Source organism: Mycteria americana, chromosome 6 (assembly GCF_035582795.1).
Source record: "Mycteria americana isolate JAX WOST 10 ecotype Jacksonville Zoo and Gardens chromosome 6, USCA_MyAme_1.0, whole genome shotgun sequence".
In the NCBI taxonomy this organism is placed as follows: domain Eukaryota; kingdom Metazoa; phylum Chordata; class Aves; order Ciconiiformes; family Ciconiidae; genus Mycteria; species Mycteria americana.
In genome coordinates this window covers 12,664,131-12,682,221 of record NC_134370.1, presented here as the reverse complement: position 1 = coordinate 12,682,221, position 18,091 = coordinate 12,664,131, and the positions used below count along the sequence as shown (strand labels likewise).

The 18,091-nt window shown below is 48.8% G+C and overlaps 1 protein-coding gene across 6 annotated transcripts in view; it reads right to left on the bottom strand.

Annotated features, from left to right (window-relative positions):
* The window catches only part of XPNPEP1 (X-prolyl aminopeptidase 1), a 32,174-nt gene extending 16,231 nt beyond the window's left edge, over positions 1-15,943 (bottom strand). Inside the window, exons 1-8 of one of the 6 annotated variants that reach the window (XM_075504590.1) lie at positions 15,786-15,943; positions 14,406-14,501; positions 11,450-11,598; positions 5,878-5,941; positions 4,052-4,156; positions 3,670-3,762; positions 2,580-2,723; positions 2,106-2,201 (exon numbers count right to left, since the gene is read on the bottom strand). In XM_075504590.1, coding sequence (XP_075360705.1) covers positions 2,106-2,201; positions 2,580-2,723; positions 3,670-3,762; positions 4,052-4,156; positions 5,878-5,941; positions 11,450-11,566 — 619 coding nt within the window. In that variant the 5' untranslated portion in view covers positions 11,567-11,598; positions 14,406-14,501; positions 15,786-15,943. The other 5 variants (XM_075504586.1, XM_075504587.1, XM_075504591.1 and 2 more) reach the window with 5 other exon arrangements.
* Between the last annotated feature and the right edge of the window lie 2,148 nt (positions 15,944-18,091).

Sequence of the window (18,091 nt, the reverse complement as noted above, 5' to 3'; positions counted from 1 at the left end):
GTCCAACTCCCACCCAGCTGTCCACGTCCTGCTGCTTTTCCAGCAATCCTAAGTTTTTGCCAGGAGATGGCACCAGAACTGCAGTTTAAACACTCCCATCGGGCAAGGAAACTGGGGTTTAACTTTTAAAGGAGGGCTAACTTGGAATAAAGCAGGTACAGGCAAAAAAGACAAGGGTACATGTAAAAAAAAGTAGTGTTTGCCCTTTCTGGTCTGTGCAATGCAATAAAAGCTCACTTCTCAACAGCTAGAAGACTTTGAAGTTACAAGTTATCATTTAATTCCAATCCTTCTTTTGATACTTGAGGGAAGAGGGAGACACAATAGGTAAGACTAAAATACTCCAAAAAGGCCTCTCATTTGGGTGCCTCCAACATCTCAGATTCAGACTGCATAGTCTTAGGGGTTTTTTTCACGAAGATTTTATCCCACACAACTCCAGGCAAAGTCAAGACGGGAAGTAGATGTTCAGCATCTCCAACCTCCTGATTTTAGGGTCAAATAAAAACCCCAGGGTATCCAATTAGCTGAAATGAGTTACTCAAGGCAATAAGGCCAGCCAGCAGGACAGCTGGGAAAAGAACCAACATGTCCTAAATCACAACCCAGCACTGTATTCATCGAACTGTGCAAATTCTGCCACGAAAGTAAAAATAGAGTTTGATTCTCCTCAGGGAAGGACTAGGTCACTTGAAAGCAGGAAAGAGCCACAAAGAACTCTCTACTGCATGCATACAAACTTCCTCACTCAGCCGACTCCCAATGCAGTAAGGAGGCAACAGCCTCCTCCATGGCTCTCTTTCTGTCCCCAGAAACTTGTCTGGAGTTTAATACAGTGAATTGAATTAGATAAAATTAAAGACAACTTTTCCCCCTTCCCCCTTTAGGATACGAAATCAATCAGGCACCCGGCAATAAGCTTCTCTCATGACCTCCTCTGGTCCATCTTAAAATCCTTGGTTCATAACCAAGCTTGGCTTTGCTGGAGACATTTAATCTGAAACCACCTCAGGGCACCAATTTATCATTAATTTAATTGGAGATGCGCCTGAAAAGGTGAGACACACAATGCTCACGCAGGCCTCCCCAGGGAGGAGTCATATTCACCACTCTCAGCAGTACTTCTTTCATGAAACAAGCTCTTTGCTCCGTGTCCCAGATCCAGGAGAGCCCACAGACCTCAGCAAGCTGGCTTCACCCAGCGCCAGAGACATTGCACTGGCAGTGCTGGGGCTAGGAACACACCACCTTCATTTCTAGGTTTTCAGACCAGACACGGGGCACAGGCATTAGGCAGCACTCACACCCTGCCAGTGCTATGTTCCCACCACACCAGTCTGCGCACTGGTGATTTCTGCACAAAGGATACACAGCACTAGTAACAACAGTCCCGGGGAAACCACTGCTCTTTCTGGCCATTCTGCCTTCCTGCACACTGGGCTGGGAGCCAGGGTGTGGAGACCTAGTCATCCTGGGGCTCCAAACACAGAGGGGACTCTCTAGTGGGACCCTGGGTCGAAATGATCTGGAAATACATGTTGAGCCCTGACTTACTTGTTTTAACCAAAGCATTTGCCAAACACTGGACAGGTAGAGACTGACTTAAAAAGTCGTGACAATTAGGAAGATTACTGTAAATGCCATGTACCCCACCCTTGTCTTATGTATACAATGTTGCATTGCTTTGTTTATAGCCCAGCCTCCACAGCAGAAAACAGTCTCCATCTTCCCATAGGGTGAGGCAGCATCAGGATATTTTACAGCCAGAAAATCTCACAGGTCTTCAAACTTCAAAGTGCCTCAGGCTTTATATATAACCTTCCTTTCCCTTTGCCTGGGCTGTTTTTCAAAGGTGGTGATTAGCTGCGTTTCCTGGGCCAAAAACGTACTAAGGAACTGTATTCGTGTAGTAAGGGACTGTATAGAAATACAGGCTTGCTGTTTGTGACCTGTTATCGCCACTGCACTTCATACAAGTTAATTGACCTCTAACAAACACCTTGGCTGTCGTAAGTGCCTCTCACCCTGGCAGGGTTCTTCCTTTCCAAGGCAGGAAGGACATTTATTTTGTAGGAAGAACTGAGAAAAGAGATGCAAAGACTTACATGCTACTTCATCCAAGGCTGTTACCACAAACCACAGGACTTTCCTCTCAGCCATTTTTGAACGGAGGGCTACAATTTTGTCTCTCCAACTGACCCCTGCAAAACACAGTATGAAAAGCTACAGTCACCAACTTTACTGGGGACGAAGATGTAGACACAGACCAATGCACTGGATTTTGGAGGTACTCAAAACACACTGTGCTTCTGTTCCTCACTCCTTTCTAATAACTGATATGAACTATCTCAAATGAGCTGCCCTCCAGACATCCATGGATTTTGAAGTTATCTAGCCTCTAGCAAATGGGTATTTGAAGTTTCGAGGACAAAGGGGTCATTAGCTGAGGTCTGATCACCTTCTTGACCTATTCATAGTGGATCATATTGCGCTGCAGTAGTGTTTTTCTCACTACTTTGTAAGAGGAAAGCAAAGGGGGATACGGCAGTAGAAACAGCACCTGGATTTAAGCTTCTCACCTGTGTAACTCAGGTCAAGTGTGATGAGAGGCTTGCAGGGGCGCTGAGGACAGTCTGTCCAGATTGTATCGATCAGGTTTTCTTTGACAGGCACAAGGTCGTGGCCAGCACTTCTCAAGGCTTTGGACATCCTCTTCCACTGGTCTGCCAAAGGGAAAAGAGTCAAGAGTGATGGTTTTAAAGAACACACACTGGTTCAACAACAGCCCTGTTCACAGGGGGAAAATTCAAGAATCTGAGTCTCCTTTCCTTCCAGCCTCTCCTTCTTCCCATTCGTTAAAAAAACAAAGCAAAAGCCATTGCAATTACAGTTCCACAAACGCAGCCGCTACAGCCAGCAGCAGGTACAGAACCTTGCAGCCCTGGAGCCTCATGATTGAGCTGAAGAAGAACTGCTCCAGCTGGGAGACAGAAGTCACTGGAACAAGCCACCCCAGAGGTTGCCATAAGGGTGTCCTCTACCACAGTGCAGAACCACGCTAGATCTAAGGTAGACAAGAGATGACATGGGCTTCCACACACGGGACTGATCCTTAGCCTAGCTGAATCAAGAAAATGTCTCCCCTTGCCTCCAGTGACCTTTGGATTGGTCCCCATGTTCTGAAGCATGAGTAGTTGGATACTCATTCATGTGAAATAAATGGTACCTCTCCAGGAATGTGCTTCCTACAGGGAAAGCTGCAGAGATGCCAAGACCACCAAGGAGGAGTAGCAGCATGAGTTTTGCCTGGGTGTTCTTGCTCACATGCTGGCCAAGGCATTCAGCAACTTTGTACTGAAGTGCCCGTGACAAGCCACAGCACAGACAAAAGGAGGTGGATCAGGACTCTGCTTTTCAGGTAAGGTCCCTGCAAGCCCAGAGAGTAGTTTTCATCCCTTGTGTTTTGGAGTCAATGCATTGCTGTGGAGCTCTCGTGACACAAGTCTAAAACCGAAATCCAACCTGTTTTGCGCAACAATTTAACCCACCACCCCTTTTCTGGGCTGAAACATGGTTAGCTACATACCATCACACAACAGCTTAGCCAGAGAAGCAAGGAAGCAAAATCTAGTTGCCCAATCCAAAGTTATAAGACAAAGTAAAACCAACCCGCCGGAATAATGAAAGGGTCCACTCCCACCTTCGAGCCTTCTGGAAGGACACTCACTAGCCAATCCTCCTGAGTTGGTGTATCTTTCAGACCTCCATGGATTAAAAAAAAAAAAAAAAAAAAAAAAGAAGTTCAAAGAAGCAGTCATACTGAAGCATTCCCACACTACCCAAACGTCCAAGCCAACCAGATACATCTATTAATGAATGTCTAGACCCATGGGCAAGAAGGGTCACAGGACACTAAAGCAGGAGCAGCAGTGTATCCAAGATGTCCCAACCCCCTGCATGATGGCGTATCCCTCCAGTCCAAGCTGTAATACGTGCGAAGTGACCAAATATCCTGTTTATCAGTGGAGCAGTACCCCAGCCTCCTGCGTACCCATTTTCATGAGTGTCCAGTTGTTATCCATTTGATGTGCAGCTTGCAGGAAGTAGCGTCCATCTGTCCACATGGCTGCATGCTGTTCAGTTACTATGGCAGTACCTAGGCAGGAAGGCAAAAAGATGCAGTGATTTAGAGGTGGGCAGCCACCACGCAGAGACACAGACAGCAGGGGGAGTGTTTGAAATGCACCCCAATTCCCCAAAGGCAGCTCTGCTCACTGTTCAAAAATTAGTCCAGTTCCAGTGGAGATACTCACTGTTTCCCCCGCACTATGATCTTCCAAATCCTATCAGAGACAGTATGCGCAAGGATGCTGCTTAATGAATTGCCTCAGATGAATTCAACTTAAGCATATCTCAGCCAGTCAGTGGAACTGGGTAAATGGGGCTTTCCAAACTTTCTGTAACAGAGACTGTGGTCTCCACTTGGCTGTTGTCACAGTAACACATACTGTACCTCCCTGGACTCCATCCCGTCTTCTTATGGGGAGGAAGCCTGGGCTCTGGCCATCCACAAGAAACAGCTGTTACTAGGCTAGCAGATGTGGGTATCACTCCAAGCTGTCAGCCCTTTCCCAAATGTTACAGGTCTAGCAGAGATGGCTGAACAGGAAATATGAACATAAACTTCTGCTGGTTTCAGTGTCTGTCCCATTCCACTGACTCCACATAGAGGGATGCAAGCAGACAGCTGAAGGGCAGTGACATATCAGCAAGGCACTCTAGCTGCCTTGCCCTTGGCAATTAAAAAAAAAAAATGGCACAAACAGAAACTGAATCCAAGTCTTTTGAGTATCTGCATCTTCACCATACTCTATGTCACCAGAAACTGAAGCCCAGATTAGCAGAGCAGAGTTTCCAAATATGAATTCATTGTCTTCTACCAAACTCCCCCAACACAAACCCCATTTTAAGCTGCTTCAGCCTGAAAAGATGAAGCAAGAAACACAAGGTGAGCCCCTGTGTGAAACCTCACTGATTCGCTGAGCACTAGGCTGGGAACACAGACCTTCCAAGTACATAACAAGGGCCCAAAATAGAGAGGAAGGGTATGAAGAGGCCATGCAGAAGGCGTGAAATTAATACAGGATTCATGTTACCCACTAACAGCAGCCCGCAGCCCTGGATTTATCACCTTCCACATGAGGTCCCAGAGTTGTTCATAGGAACTGATGAATGGACCCTCCAAACACATAGGTAGCAGTATTTATTAAACTAATTCACAATTAGGGGGGGGAAAAAGACCTCCATTAACTAAAGTGACTTTCCAACAATCACACAGCAGAGTAAGTTGCAGAGCTTAGGATACAGCTAGGGTAAAAACTAGGTCTCTTGGAACACAGACCTATCCTACAGCCAAGAAAACATCCTGTCTCGGCAAGATAAGCAAATTTTTCCACAGCATTCAGTTTCCAAATGCAGTGTTTCTGGCCTTGGCTCTGTTTAAACAGAAAGGCTAGCTAAAGTCCATCTACTATTCACCCAGCCCAAACAGGCAATGTAAAAATCTGTTCGTATTGGCTGCACATCAAAAACAATGACCGTAGGTTACAAGCACCACATTAAAGAGTTAACAGGATTTTACTTTACAAGAGGTTCATTCAGGGGTCAAACATTTTCTGAAAACTTGTTATTGCACTGATATTACATAATTCCAGTGGGTAGCCAAGACATAGTTCTGCAGATGCTGAAATGGGAAGAAAACAGTCCGAACAAGCTGGATAGGCTTCCTTTTCCATCCTGCCTCTATGCCATGAATGAGACTATTTCTTTACAGGGGAATTATGTACATTAGCAAGAACGCAAGTTCTGGAAAGGTACCTGCAGAGCCATCAAATCCAGAGATGAACGCCCGTCTGCAATCACAGGGTGCAATGTACTCGCTCTAGAAAACAAAAGAGGCAGCAATTATTTATAGCAGCAGGGGAGGGGGGGGGGAATCAGCTGATGACAAATACTTTGATAAGCTTTTTCTCGTAAAGGACACCACAGAGAGAATGAAATGAGTTAAAAAATCCTGGGCTCTACTCCACTGGAACATTTAATCATCTGTGATTATATTGTATTTATGTTCAACTGTTTTTTTTTTTTTAAGCTGCAGCACTTTTCTCCCACAAACGTCTGTAAACACTGAAGTGCTTCAGAGTTTGCAGATGTTTATTTCACACTCAGCCTCCCCTTTGGGCAACAAACAAATGCTGCCTTTGAAGCTGCAATGTGAAAGGAAGAAAAACCAGAAGCACCCCTTGATCTTGGAGACCAGAGTAATCAGCGCATAAAATCTGTAAAATTCGCTATCTCCAATGAAGTCCCCTCACTGGCATTTCTAAGAATTCCTTTAAGACTTTCTTTTCCACAACAATGACATTGAAAGAAAATCATCAAGGTGGTAAAACTGTTAAAAACTTTCATAATTAGATGCTGATCTTCTCACTTCTTCCTTGCCTACTCAAAACCTGACTACACCAGAAACCACCAGACCATGGTTTGGGGGGTGAGAGTGAATCAAAGACTACTAGTCCATCCTCATCCCAAACCCATCACAACCTGTGTTTGTGGATACATCTGTTGGCAGTATTACAGAAGAGCCTGAGAATGCACAGATACCTGACATCCACAGGAGCTGCCAAAATTAAAAGAACAACTGTACCTTGAAATGGCCCACACACCATTTTCATGGGATCCCACTTCTGGCAAGTTCGGAGGTCAGAACTGCTGAGTAGGCCTGTTAATTAACTAGCACAACTCAGCAAACCAGCTTAATTCAGGCTGACAGCACTGATGTTTGAGCTGCAAAACCCCTGGATTTGTGCCTTACAAATGGTCTGAAACCAAAGTCTGTTCTTCTGCCCATAAAGTTTCTCTGCACCCAGCTATGCTGTGGCAAAAGAAACATTTTAGGGACTGAGCTGAGAAACCACAGCCCAATTCTCAGATCATTTTAGTTCCTACTGTGATAGATAGTGCATTTCCCTGTCTCTGGCCAGGGCTATTTTTAAATCACCTGATTGTTAGAAAATACTCCCTTCAAATCTGTTACTCTTCACTGTTCTAAAGAAGGCAGAGGGTTCAACACACAAGATTGAGTGAGAAGCACAAATTGCAGCACCTGGGACCAACTCTTTATTTCTGCTCCCAATCACCCCACTGTCAAAACCCCTCCAGAACAGCTATGTCTCTCCCTTCCTGGGAGATGCCCTAGGCAGCAGCTACCAACCATTCACCAGTAACATTTTAAAACTGAGCCTTGGGACAGCAAAACCGATGGCCCAAGAGAGGATCTGGCTCAGTAGCTTTTGCTCCTGATTGCCAGGGAAGATTCCTGGGATATGCTCCCAAGAAATTCTCTATTTTATCCAACCACTAATGAAAGTTGGCAGAAATGGGGCAGGTATTGAGACCACGGGTGCCCTCATCTCTGAGCCAGTCCGTTTCCCTGTGCCTCTTCCTGTCCAGCCCCACAGACCCCACAGGGCTGTGACATATGCTCAGCAGCTGTGGGGAAGGAGAGGGGTCAGGATACCCACCTCAGGAAAGGACAACTGCCCTCTGCACACCTATAGCTGACGGGGTGGATCCGCCTCACCCCACCACAGCACCACCATCACCACTAACCCCCTTTAAAATAACAACAGAGGCATCAGCAGACAGAGAGGACAAAGTTGTTCAGGAAACAGAATCAAGCACCCGATTCCCCGGCTGCCTGTCTCACAGCAGCAGGACAGAACATGAAGGCAGAACAATGCTGGACCTGAGGAGGGTTCCCCATTTCAACATTTCCTAATGACTATTCAGCCTGTTGACTGCTATGACTCTCCCTCTCCTACACTTCTCAGCTCAAAGCTGGGACACTATCTCCCAGGGACCAACGCGTAAAGGGGATGCTGGAAATTTTCCACTGTGGATCATATCACTAAATACATCTCAAATCATTCCAGCGACTTTGCTTCCCTTTCTCTTGACCAACGCAGCAGAGACTACAGGCTAGTTTGCTTGTGCAGACAAGCAATCTCACATTCATAGGAAGGGTTAACACTGAGCTAGCTGCATCAACAGCACAGAACAGTGAAATGGATTAAAACAATTTAAAATAAAAAATGTAAAAGGAAAAAAAGAAGTCTATCAGGTTTAGATCTGGTAAAAGCTGACCTAAACTAGCAAAGACCTTGACCGTATGAGAAACACCTCCTGCTGTCTCATTCACAGACAAATCCAGGGAACGTTTTAAGAGTTTACAATGAGGCAGATGGGCTTTAAAATAGAGTCTAAGGGATCTGGAGGGGAAGATGGTTCATTCATCTGTCAGTCTGAATTCTTGCACACCCACCTGTTCTGTTCCATGCAGCAACCCCCACTGTGCAAAGATGAGCCCATGTTTTGCACGAGCTAAAATTACAAGGGGAACACCTGTGTACGCCACACAAAGTAGAGGCCACAGCACAGTCAGAACAAGGTATTTCCCTGGGGTTTGTCTTGCAGCTTCGATGGCCTTCAACCTGGCCCTCCTCAAGCCTTTCACATCTGCTTTCCACCACACCTGTCAGTCCTTGACACGCAGACAGAACTGGGGGCTGCATCACAGAAACCGTCAGCTAAGCCAGGAAGAACCCCAAAAAAAAATCCGTGGTGCTTATCACCAGAGCCTGCATGGTTGGGCCATTAACATGTTAAAGCTTATTCTATCCTAATGTCAACTAAGATCAGCAATGAAAAGTGCAGCTCGCTGCCCTTAGAGCTAAGACACTGATGCCATTAAAGAACAAACACTGCTGTGTACTCGGAGGGAGGTCAGTATTCACTGCCAGAAACCTAACTGCCTTGGTAAGATCTGGAACAGGTCAGTGCAACCTGTGCACAAGCCGTCTCTTGCTTTATAGCTCCACTGATTCCTCGGCTCAGAACAAATGTGTGTCAGAGGAGCCAGCCCTGAGCAGAAGACAGCATCTCTGCTGAGCAGAAGACAGCATCACTGCCAACCCAAACATGGGGCCCTGAGCTGGGCAGGTGCTTCCTTGATGTGGAAGACCAGCCAGATCTAACCAAATCTGTTTTCACTGAGTCAAGGCCTGGGGGTGGAAGCCGGCCCCAGTTAAGCTCTGGCTCCAAACCAAAGCTCTAATCCAAACATCATTCCCTCCTATTAAGAAGAAAGCTCCTACCATCTCTGAATATTCCAACATGGGCAAACTCCAGATTCAATGTAAACTGGGTGACTCAACATAAAAATGGATCCTGCACTTACCACTGCATCACCCCAAAAGCTCAGACAGGCATTTTTAACCGAACCACAAAGGACTTAGGTGCCTCATTCCCAAAAGCATGGCATTTCACCCCTTCATGATCCAAGGTATTAGGCAGCCTTGTCAGAGTCAGCTGTGTTTGAGAAGCCAGAGTCAGAGCCAGCTGTGTTTGAGAAGCTCTGCAAGTCTTTCAGCTCCTTACACAACTAAGCATGGAAAGCAAAGGATACAACTGGTGGCAAGCCTCCTGGCAGTATTATAACCTAAGCCTTCTAGCCTTGGCAGGAAAACCAACATTAAAAGCATCACAGAGCTCAGAGCTCAAACACTCCCAGTGTTACAAAGAGAAATCAGTCAGCAAGTTGCCACATCGGGGTGTATCAGCATCAGTCCAATCCAGGGGTTCCTTTGCAACCTAGAAGGGAATAAAGTTTCCCCCAATCTAAACCCTGTGTCAACACCACAGGAAGGAAAGCCCTCTTTGTTGACAAGTTCTCTGATGTGGATCCCAGGACAGCCTCAGGAACAGCTGAGAGAGGCAAGGACAGCAATAAGTAGCTTGGGCTGTGGGGAGGAAATGGCTCAAGCCACCAAAAGTTTGGGTATCATTAAACCACAGTCTTCTGAGTCACGGAGGGAGCTGCCTAAGAGCAAAATCTGTCTGCAGGGCTATAAAGTTCTTATTTGCGTACAGGAAACAAACCCTTGCTTGGAACGTGGGGAAGCTGCAAATCTCAGCACATCACAATTTACCTGGAATCAGTAAGCCTCTTCTGGGATCAACAGGTTTCCGCCAATGGCTAAAATTGCACCAATTCCCAAACCTCACAGACAAAACCCTGCACTAGCTAGTCAGGAGGCGCCAGAATCAGCAGCTTTTAGTAATCGTTTCCATTCAGATAGATTCGCTCTGCAGAGAAACCTGACCAACTCGCCCAGCAGGAAATAGCAACATGGGGTTCTCTGCTTAACTGCACTCTGTCAAGGAAAAGAAAGCAACAGAAAAACCCAGAAGTCCTGAGGGTCACATTCTTCAACTCACATGACAGCATTTAACGTCTAGTGAAATGAAACCAGAGTTATATATGGACAGAGGCAGCTTGAGGCAGGAATGCAGCAGACAATAGCAGCTGCAGAAAATGCCTTCCTTCTACCTGCCCAAGTTTGGATCTCCCTAAGAGGAAACACGATGCTGCACATACGGTCCCAGGGCACAGGCAAGTCTGGACCCAGCTCACCTCAGTACCAAGGCAAGGGCAAAGGTTCTGGTTCAGTTGCAGTTTGCTCTCGTGCACCCTGGGGTAAAAGGGAGCTTTGGGTGTGAGCCAGGAAAGCTTCAGGTCTTTTGTTTCCTGAAAATGGCTGAAGAGGGAAAAACCCTTGGCAGTTCTCAGGTCTCCTAACAGAGCAAACAGAAGAGTGAAACTAGCATATGAGCAGGCAGGGGAGGTAAAAGGCAGTTCAGCAACTTAAAATTAATGTCATGGACTCCAAAAATCTTAACGGTTGAAGCAGCAGGCAACAGTTACCGCCATGGGTTACCACCCTGGGCCAAGACTTCCCTCCTGTCTCTAGTGCACAGAACAAGCTGATGCAGGGCAGCATCGAAAGGGAAGTGTCCTTGTGGCCTGTTCCTTCCCTCCCTCTCCAAAGGCCCCTCTGCACAGGACCTGAAGGGCTTTAGGATAAGGCAGCAAATTCCAGCAAGAACTGGATCTGGCAAAGGGAAAGCTCTGCAACTAATCCTTCGCCACCTCACCTAAGAGTACATATTGATCAGCAGGTGCTAATGGGGAAACTAAAGCCCAGGTAATGCCTTTTCCTCCCCCCGTAAATCCATTCTTCCCAACAGCCAGGATAGGGACAGCAAGTGCTCTGGCAAGCTCCCTTTTTTGCAGTCTGAGCTCCCTGGAGACAATCTGATGAGAAGTTGCTGGTGGAACATCCACGCTGATTTGTTACAAGAACATAAAAACCTCAGTCTCCTGAATAGACTCCAGAAACTTTTTCCAACATGATGTTTCTCAGGTTACCCAGGCTTTTATGCTAGAATCATTAAAGTGAGTGAACGAAGGATTATTTCAGTTATCCCTGGCTTTTATTTTTTGCAGGGAAGGAAAGTCCAATCATTCCCATAATCCATACATACATACCTGGTGGGCATCTCCAGAGGGCACTATGTAGGCTTGGACAGGCTCCTGGACATACTTGGGACTCTTCATCACCTGCCGCAGTTGCTTCAGCAGCTCTGTTGTAATTTTTGGACTCATCTTCCTACCAGCCACTAAAACAAAGCACAAAACTTGAGAGCTTCTCCAGCCATCCTGGGCCACTCACGTGCACAGGCTGGAGACCATCACCACTGGAAACTCCCCTTCAGGACAACTGTGCCAATGTCATCCCTCTCAGGCCAGAATTTCACCTGTCTTGTCACTTCGCTCGTGTTCCTTGAGAATGAGGGATCAGGTTGAGAGCAGAGAGTCAAAGCTGGTCTATCCTGTAAAGGACCCTTCCCAACTGGTGAAGGACTGGCATGCCCAGTGGTGATACACACAAGCTTAACACACTTGCCAACCCTTCTGCATGTGGACAGCACCAGGAACCAGAGCACCTCAGACATGCCCTATGACAGCCAGGAAAGGTCTTGGCATGTGATGTTGACAGTCCCAAGTACCCACAGATCAGAAGAAGCCCCACCCATCACGTGCATTGAGAGAAACTTTCAGGCTTTTCACTCTGGGGGCAGAGATACTGTGGCTTATATGCCACAGGAGCACAGGCTGCTGGGAGAGCAAGCCATGCACACCAGGCACTCAGAAATGGACCAATTAAGAATGCAATTTTTAGAAGTTTCACTATAGCACAGGGTTTCATAGTGGACTGGTGACTGGATTAATGCAGACAAAATAAATCTGCTCCCAAGGACATACACAGGGATGCATTCACTGGCCATATTTACCTCTGGGCTGCATGTTAGTTCACCTAGCAAGAACACAACTATAACAGGAGGAACAGCCCGTTGAGCTCTCACAAGTGACTGCCAGGCGACAATTAGGAGGGCTTAAAGGAACCTTCTCGAAAGACCTTTGGCAAATGCAGAAAATTGCAGAAAGACCTTTGGCAAAATTGCAGAAAGACCTTTGGCAAAATTGCAGAAAGACCTTTGGCAAAATTGCAGATCTCAGCTGGTGTCAGGCAGGCAGGGGTGGGGCACAGGCTGGATGGAAGACACCAGATCAGAGGGCAAAACAAGGGCACAGGCCAACCACCCTCCCTTGCTGTGGTTTTGCAATGGATGTATCTTTGGCATTGCAGTGGACACCAGCCTCTCAATTTGCTACCCAGAAACCATCAATAGTCGGGGCCTGTTGTGAGCACCACGCACAGTGATGCATCAGGCCATGCTGCTGTGCTGGCACGAGTGAAGGCTGCAGTGGAAGGCACCAACTGACTGCAGAGGATGTTCAAGTTGTAGGAGAGGCCTAGCCTGAAAGCCTATGAAAATCAAGTATCCTGAGCCTCTTCAGGTGTTCTCTCCATCTTTTCTTCACTCACATCTCCAAAGGGTGCCCAAAGTGGGCTTAATCCCTTTCCCAGTTCTCTACCCATTCCTTTCACATTTTTAAGAACGTGCTGGGATCTTACAACTTTAATGCTGTCGCTTCCCAGGGCAAGGTGGGCAGGCTCTGTGCTGCTTGAATGCCATGCTATGCAGTATTTTATTCTGACCAGTTCATCTCACAGCTCATTTCACAGCCATGTCCACAAACAGATCATAGATGGGAGAAGCAAACAGCATGCAAGTCTCAAACATTTTTTGTTTATCCAGGCACTTACTCTATTTACACGTCAGTAACTACCAGGAGCCCCAGGCAACATTACTGTCTTATGCCAAAACACAGTAAGGCACAGTCCCTGCCCTGTGACGTTTGCCGTCTAAACAGGAAGGCAGAAGAGCTGCCTCCATTTCACAAGCCATAGGAAGACATGATTTGACCAAGGTCACACAGCAGCACTGTGACCAAGTCAGGAACTGAACCAAGACCTGATGCATTCAAGTGTAAAAATCTCAACCCAAGACCACCATTCACACGTCTCATCACAAGGAGTTTAGAGCACCTCAGCCTTGCGTGTGACTGACTGTCTGCCCACAGGTACACTGTGTTTTAAAACCCAGACTACAAGAAGCAAATCAAGCTCAAAAGGCACTATACGCTAAATCCTCAAATTGGTATCTTGACTCCAGTGCCTTTACTGGGATCAGAGTACACCTCAGATTTATTTCCAGGACAAATTTCATAGTTTTATACACTGTTTGCAAGCTACACTGAACTTTATTATACTGGGATTGTTTCTGTCTGTCCTCTGTAACAAGCTGCTGTAACATTCTATAACATTGCTGCTGATTTATGTTCAGATAGAGGAAAAACACAAAGGAGAGAGAGCAACAACAGAGCGACTAGCCAGCAGAAAAGAATCTTTCTACAAACTCATAAAGACACAGCTTCCTTTCCTGACCTGTGCTTTGTCTCCAGGAGCCTGAAAGTCTCATTTAAATAGGCAAGGAATGGCAAGGCTTTGCCTTTTAATAAAGCTCCTTGCTGACAAGCCACGGTTTTCTTAGCAAACAAGAGAGTCTCTCAAGGACAAAAAAAAAAAAAAAAAATAATCATTAAAAAAGTACTCTCACTGTTGAAAGATTTGCTTGCAATATTAAAAACACAACTAAGCTAAATTAGCAACAAAACCCATATTAAGGAGGACATCTATTTTAGATAACCCCTACACTATAAGAAATCACTTTAAAAAAATCCTCCACAAACTTTCCAATAAAATTGTCTTCAATTTCCAGAGAAAGAGAAGCTATTTTCTCCCAGATCTTTGGTAGTCATTTACTCTGGTCCCCCTATAATTTTTAACAGGTGACCTTTCCTTTCTTGGCCATAATTATAAGCCTCTACAAAGTTAAAACAGCTTCTCTATCATTATTTAATCACTCCAGTGATTAAAACCAAACACAGCTGAAATGAAAGTAGTGGATTTAGTAGTGCAAGAAACAGTCCCATTCCTTGCCCTAACTTTTTCAAAGGTATCAGACTGCCATGTTACCTGCCTCTGTAGTCCCCCACGTCTGGACGCTTCTTGCCTCTGCTCACACAAAATACCATTCAGCTCTTTGCTTGGCCTTCATAAGCTCCAGTGTGCCTGAGAAAGCAAAGGGCAAAACTGAAATGGCTAACAAACTTTGCCCCCCATAAAACATTCTCATCCCCCAGCAAAGAGCTGAAAATGCATTAATGCTACATCCCACTGGCAAGATTAGAGATGCACTGAGGGTGAACCATGGGGGAGCACAGAACCTCAAGGGCCAGGCATTTGCTTGTCAAGACTTATGATTAAATCTTGCAAGCATGTGCTGTTTTACACCAATTTGTTTTCACAATCATTCTGTCAGAAGCCACTCCCGATTTTACAGATGGGGAAACTAAGGCAGAGCAGAGGTAACATGCAAAGTATCACTGCAGCATGATGGCAGTCAGAGCTGGATCCCAAAACCTGTCACTGTCTAGACACGCATTATCTACACCTCACTCAGACCACAAGAGTCAGTTCTCCAAGAGCCCAGGCCAGATCCCGCCTGGACAGCATCTCCATCAGACACACAGGGCAAAGAGCAACCACGAAAATGCTGGCAGAGGAACCAGACACCTCCTCCTGCCTCCCACACACATGCAGAGCGATGGGCTGTTGGAACCCCAGGAGCCAGCGATGGCAAGGGTTGGGGACACGGGGCCCACTGGGTCAGGGTGTGTGTCAGTGCCACGGCAGGGAAGGGAGGCAAGGCCAGGAGGTCAGGCTACATCTGGGTCTGCCTGTGGCTGCTGTGTTAGACCACCCTGAGTGTTTACGTCCTGTTTGCTTCAGATAGAGGAAATTATGAGAAGGATGAGGCTTTCTCTTTTATGAATAAACTTGTTCAAAATAAGCATGTAAGCTTGCATTGTCAGGAACCTGCAACACCAACTCAAAACCAAGCCTCCCTGGCCTGGGCTGGCTGCATGCAGGGCAGCTCAAGCGCTCACAGCCACGCACTGGGGCACAAACCCCACCGCTTGCCCCTCAGTACCCACCTGCACCCCAAACTCACCAAAAACCCCAGCCTGGCCTGGCCCCAAGCCAAAAGTCTCCCCCAGCCCCACACAGGGCTGACAGGGCCACTTGGGCCTGGAGACCCCGACCGGGCCTGGCTGACAGGGCCTGGAGACCCCGACCGGGCCTGGCTGGCAGGGCCTGGCTACCCGCACAGGGCCTGGCTGACTGGGCCTGGACACCCGGACAGAGCCCGGCTGCCAGCGCTGCCGGGGGAGGCCGGGCCCAGGCCGTGCCGAGGCCCCCGCGGCCGCGCCCCCCGTACATGTAACGCTCGCTGCCACTAACGCTGAAGCGCCCACCCGGGCCTGCCCCCGCCCCCGCCCCGCCGCTCCTCACCTGCCGCCGTCCCGCCCGCTGTCCGCACCGCGACGTCAGCACCCACGTGGGCCGCCGCGGCCACCCGCCGCTGACGTCGTGGAGGACGTCACAGGGGAGGCGGCGGCATGACGCGAGGGGCGCGCGGAGTGGGACGGGGACGGGGACCGGGAGCGCCCGCCCGCTTTGCTCCCACCGGCCGGCACCGCGCACCGCGCACCGGCGCCCCGCGACAGCCGCTCTGCCCGGCGGGGCCGTTCGCCTGAGCCCTGAGGGGCCGCCCGCCCCGCCCCGCCCTGCTCCTTCCCCCGCGTGCGCCGTCCTCCCGCCTCGGCGGCCCCCGGCCCGGTGCTCGGCGCGGGCCCCGCTGGGGGAGCCCAGACGGGGACCTGCGGGCGGGGGGCTCCGTCTTGCGGCGGAGGCGGGCCGGAAAGCCGGTGTGAAGCCCAGGGCAGGCCGAGTGTGTTGCAACCGGCGAGAAGCGTCGGCATTTGGCGGCTGCCGGTGCCTCCCTCGGGGAAAACCGGAGCGGAGCGAATCGCCTGGCACCGCCTCAGGGCCCTGTCCCCAAAACCTCGGTCTGCGCTCGCCTCTCTGATCCGCTTCGCTCTTGAACTTCCAAACATACTGTCTGGAGGGGGGTGTGAGGCTGCCCCGCGAATGCGCCGGGCTCCTCTCCCTCCTGACGCCGTGCAGCTCGGCCGGCCTCGGGAGTCACTGGCGGTTCCGAGCTGCCGGAGGCGGGGGAGAAGGAGCCAGGACGGGGCCGGAGCTGCTGGGGGCTCGCACGAAACTGGCGGCCTTTAGGTACCCCAGAGCTTGCTTTCTGGTGCTAAGCACAGCTCCAGGAAAATGTCGGCATCCCATTACTTTGCTTAAAGCCTCAGCAGAAAAGGTACCGTCTGCTTTTCAAGATAAATTACCGTCAGTTTTCTGCTTGGAAGGGAGGAGGGTCGTATTTGTAACAACAGTGAGTGCAACTGTTGTAAAATCTGGCCATCTGCCATGCCTGCTCCCTAATGAAAATACCTTCCACCACTCTTCTCTGCCCCTGGCAGTTTTTTACAGGTGGGCTATAAGTCAACCCTATTGACAAAAACAGGAGGGTGTTACAGAAATGCAGAAATGAGAAGATCGCTGCCAACACAGGCTGCAACAAAAGCAAAAAATCTGCTTTGTAACCGCATCCAGGCTGGAGGGGTCTGTTTGCAGCAGTCAGTACCCTGGGGACCCTCTGGCCTCCGTGCTGTGACAGTGCTGCAGCCACCACTCTTCCATGGGGTTTCTCTCTGCACCCAGTGTAACCGTGACTCTGCAGAGGATGAAGAGAGGAGGAAAATGTGGTGTCAGTGGGACCACGTTTTAGTTCAGGGCCCCCCGCACGTCCTGGGGACTCGGTAGGAGAGGAGGTGCTCGGCTGGCTGCGTGGTGCTCAGGACCGGACCCTTAAAGTTGCGCAGGCTGGGCGCTACACCTGGCATCCCGCTGGTAAGGGAGAACTGTGTGGGTACATGGCCAGCTCATGAAACCAGTCCCTGGGCCTCAGTCCGTATGCATTTTTCCAGAAGATAAAAAGTGCAGCCAGCAGCTACTCTGCCCTTCCTCCTTCCTCTCCCTCAGTCCACGCCACTGCTGTAGCCCACAGAGCTTTACCCACAAACTGCCAAATATTTGCTGCTGTGTCTAGCGAGCCAACACAAGCCAGGCTTTTACTAAACCACCTGGGTCTCCCCGACTATTCGTGTATTTCCAGGGGAAGCATGAAGCAAAAACAGGATGAGAGAAATGTAGAATAGTTCAGGGAAGAAGAGGCTTTTGGAGGTCTCTAGTCCAACTCTCTGCTAAGAGCAAGGCCAGCTTCAAAGCTAGAGCAGGTTGCTTAGGGACTGTCCTGCAGGGTTTCGAGTATCTCCAAGAAAGGAGAAGCACAGACTCCCTGGGCAGTCTGTGCTAGTGCTGACCACCCTGGAGCGAAAAGGTTTATTCCCGATATCCAAGCAGAATTTCCTCGTTGCAGCTTGCCCTTTGCCCTTTCGCTGTGCACATCTGGAAAGGGTCTGGCTCCCTCCTCTCTCTGACTATTCTCCAGGCTGAGCAATTCCAGCTCCCCTGCAGCCCCAAATCCCGCAGCCAGCCCTGGCCAGCAACTGCTGCCCTCTGTGGCTCTCTCCACGTTGCAGAGCTCTATCTCATACATCTCTGGAATAAAATCTGGGGCATAACACAGCACAGCAAAATTTGTAATCCAACAGAAGAGAATAAAAGGTCTGTCCTGCAACCAGTGTCCCGGCATTGGGAAGGGTTGTCGGATGGGGCCGGGGCTGCAG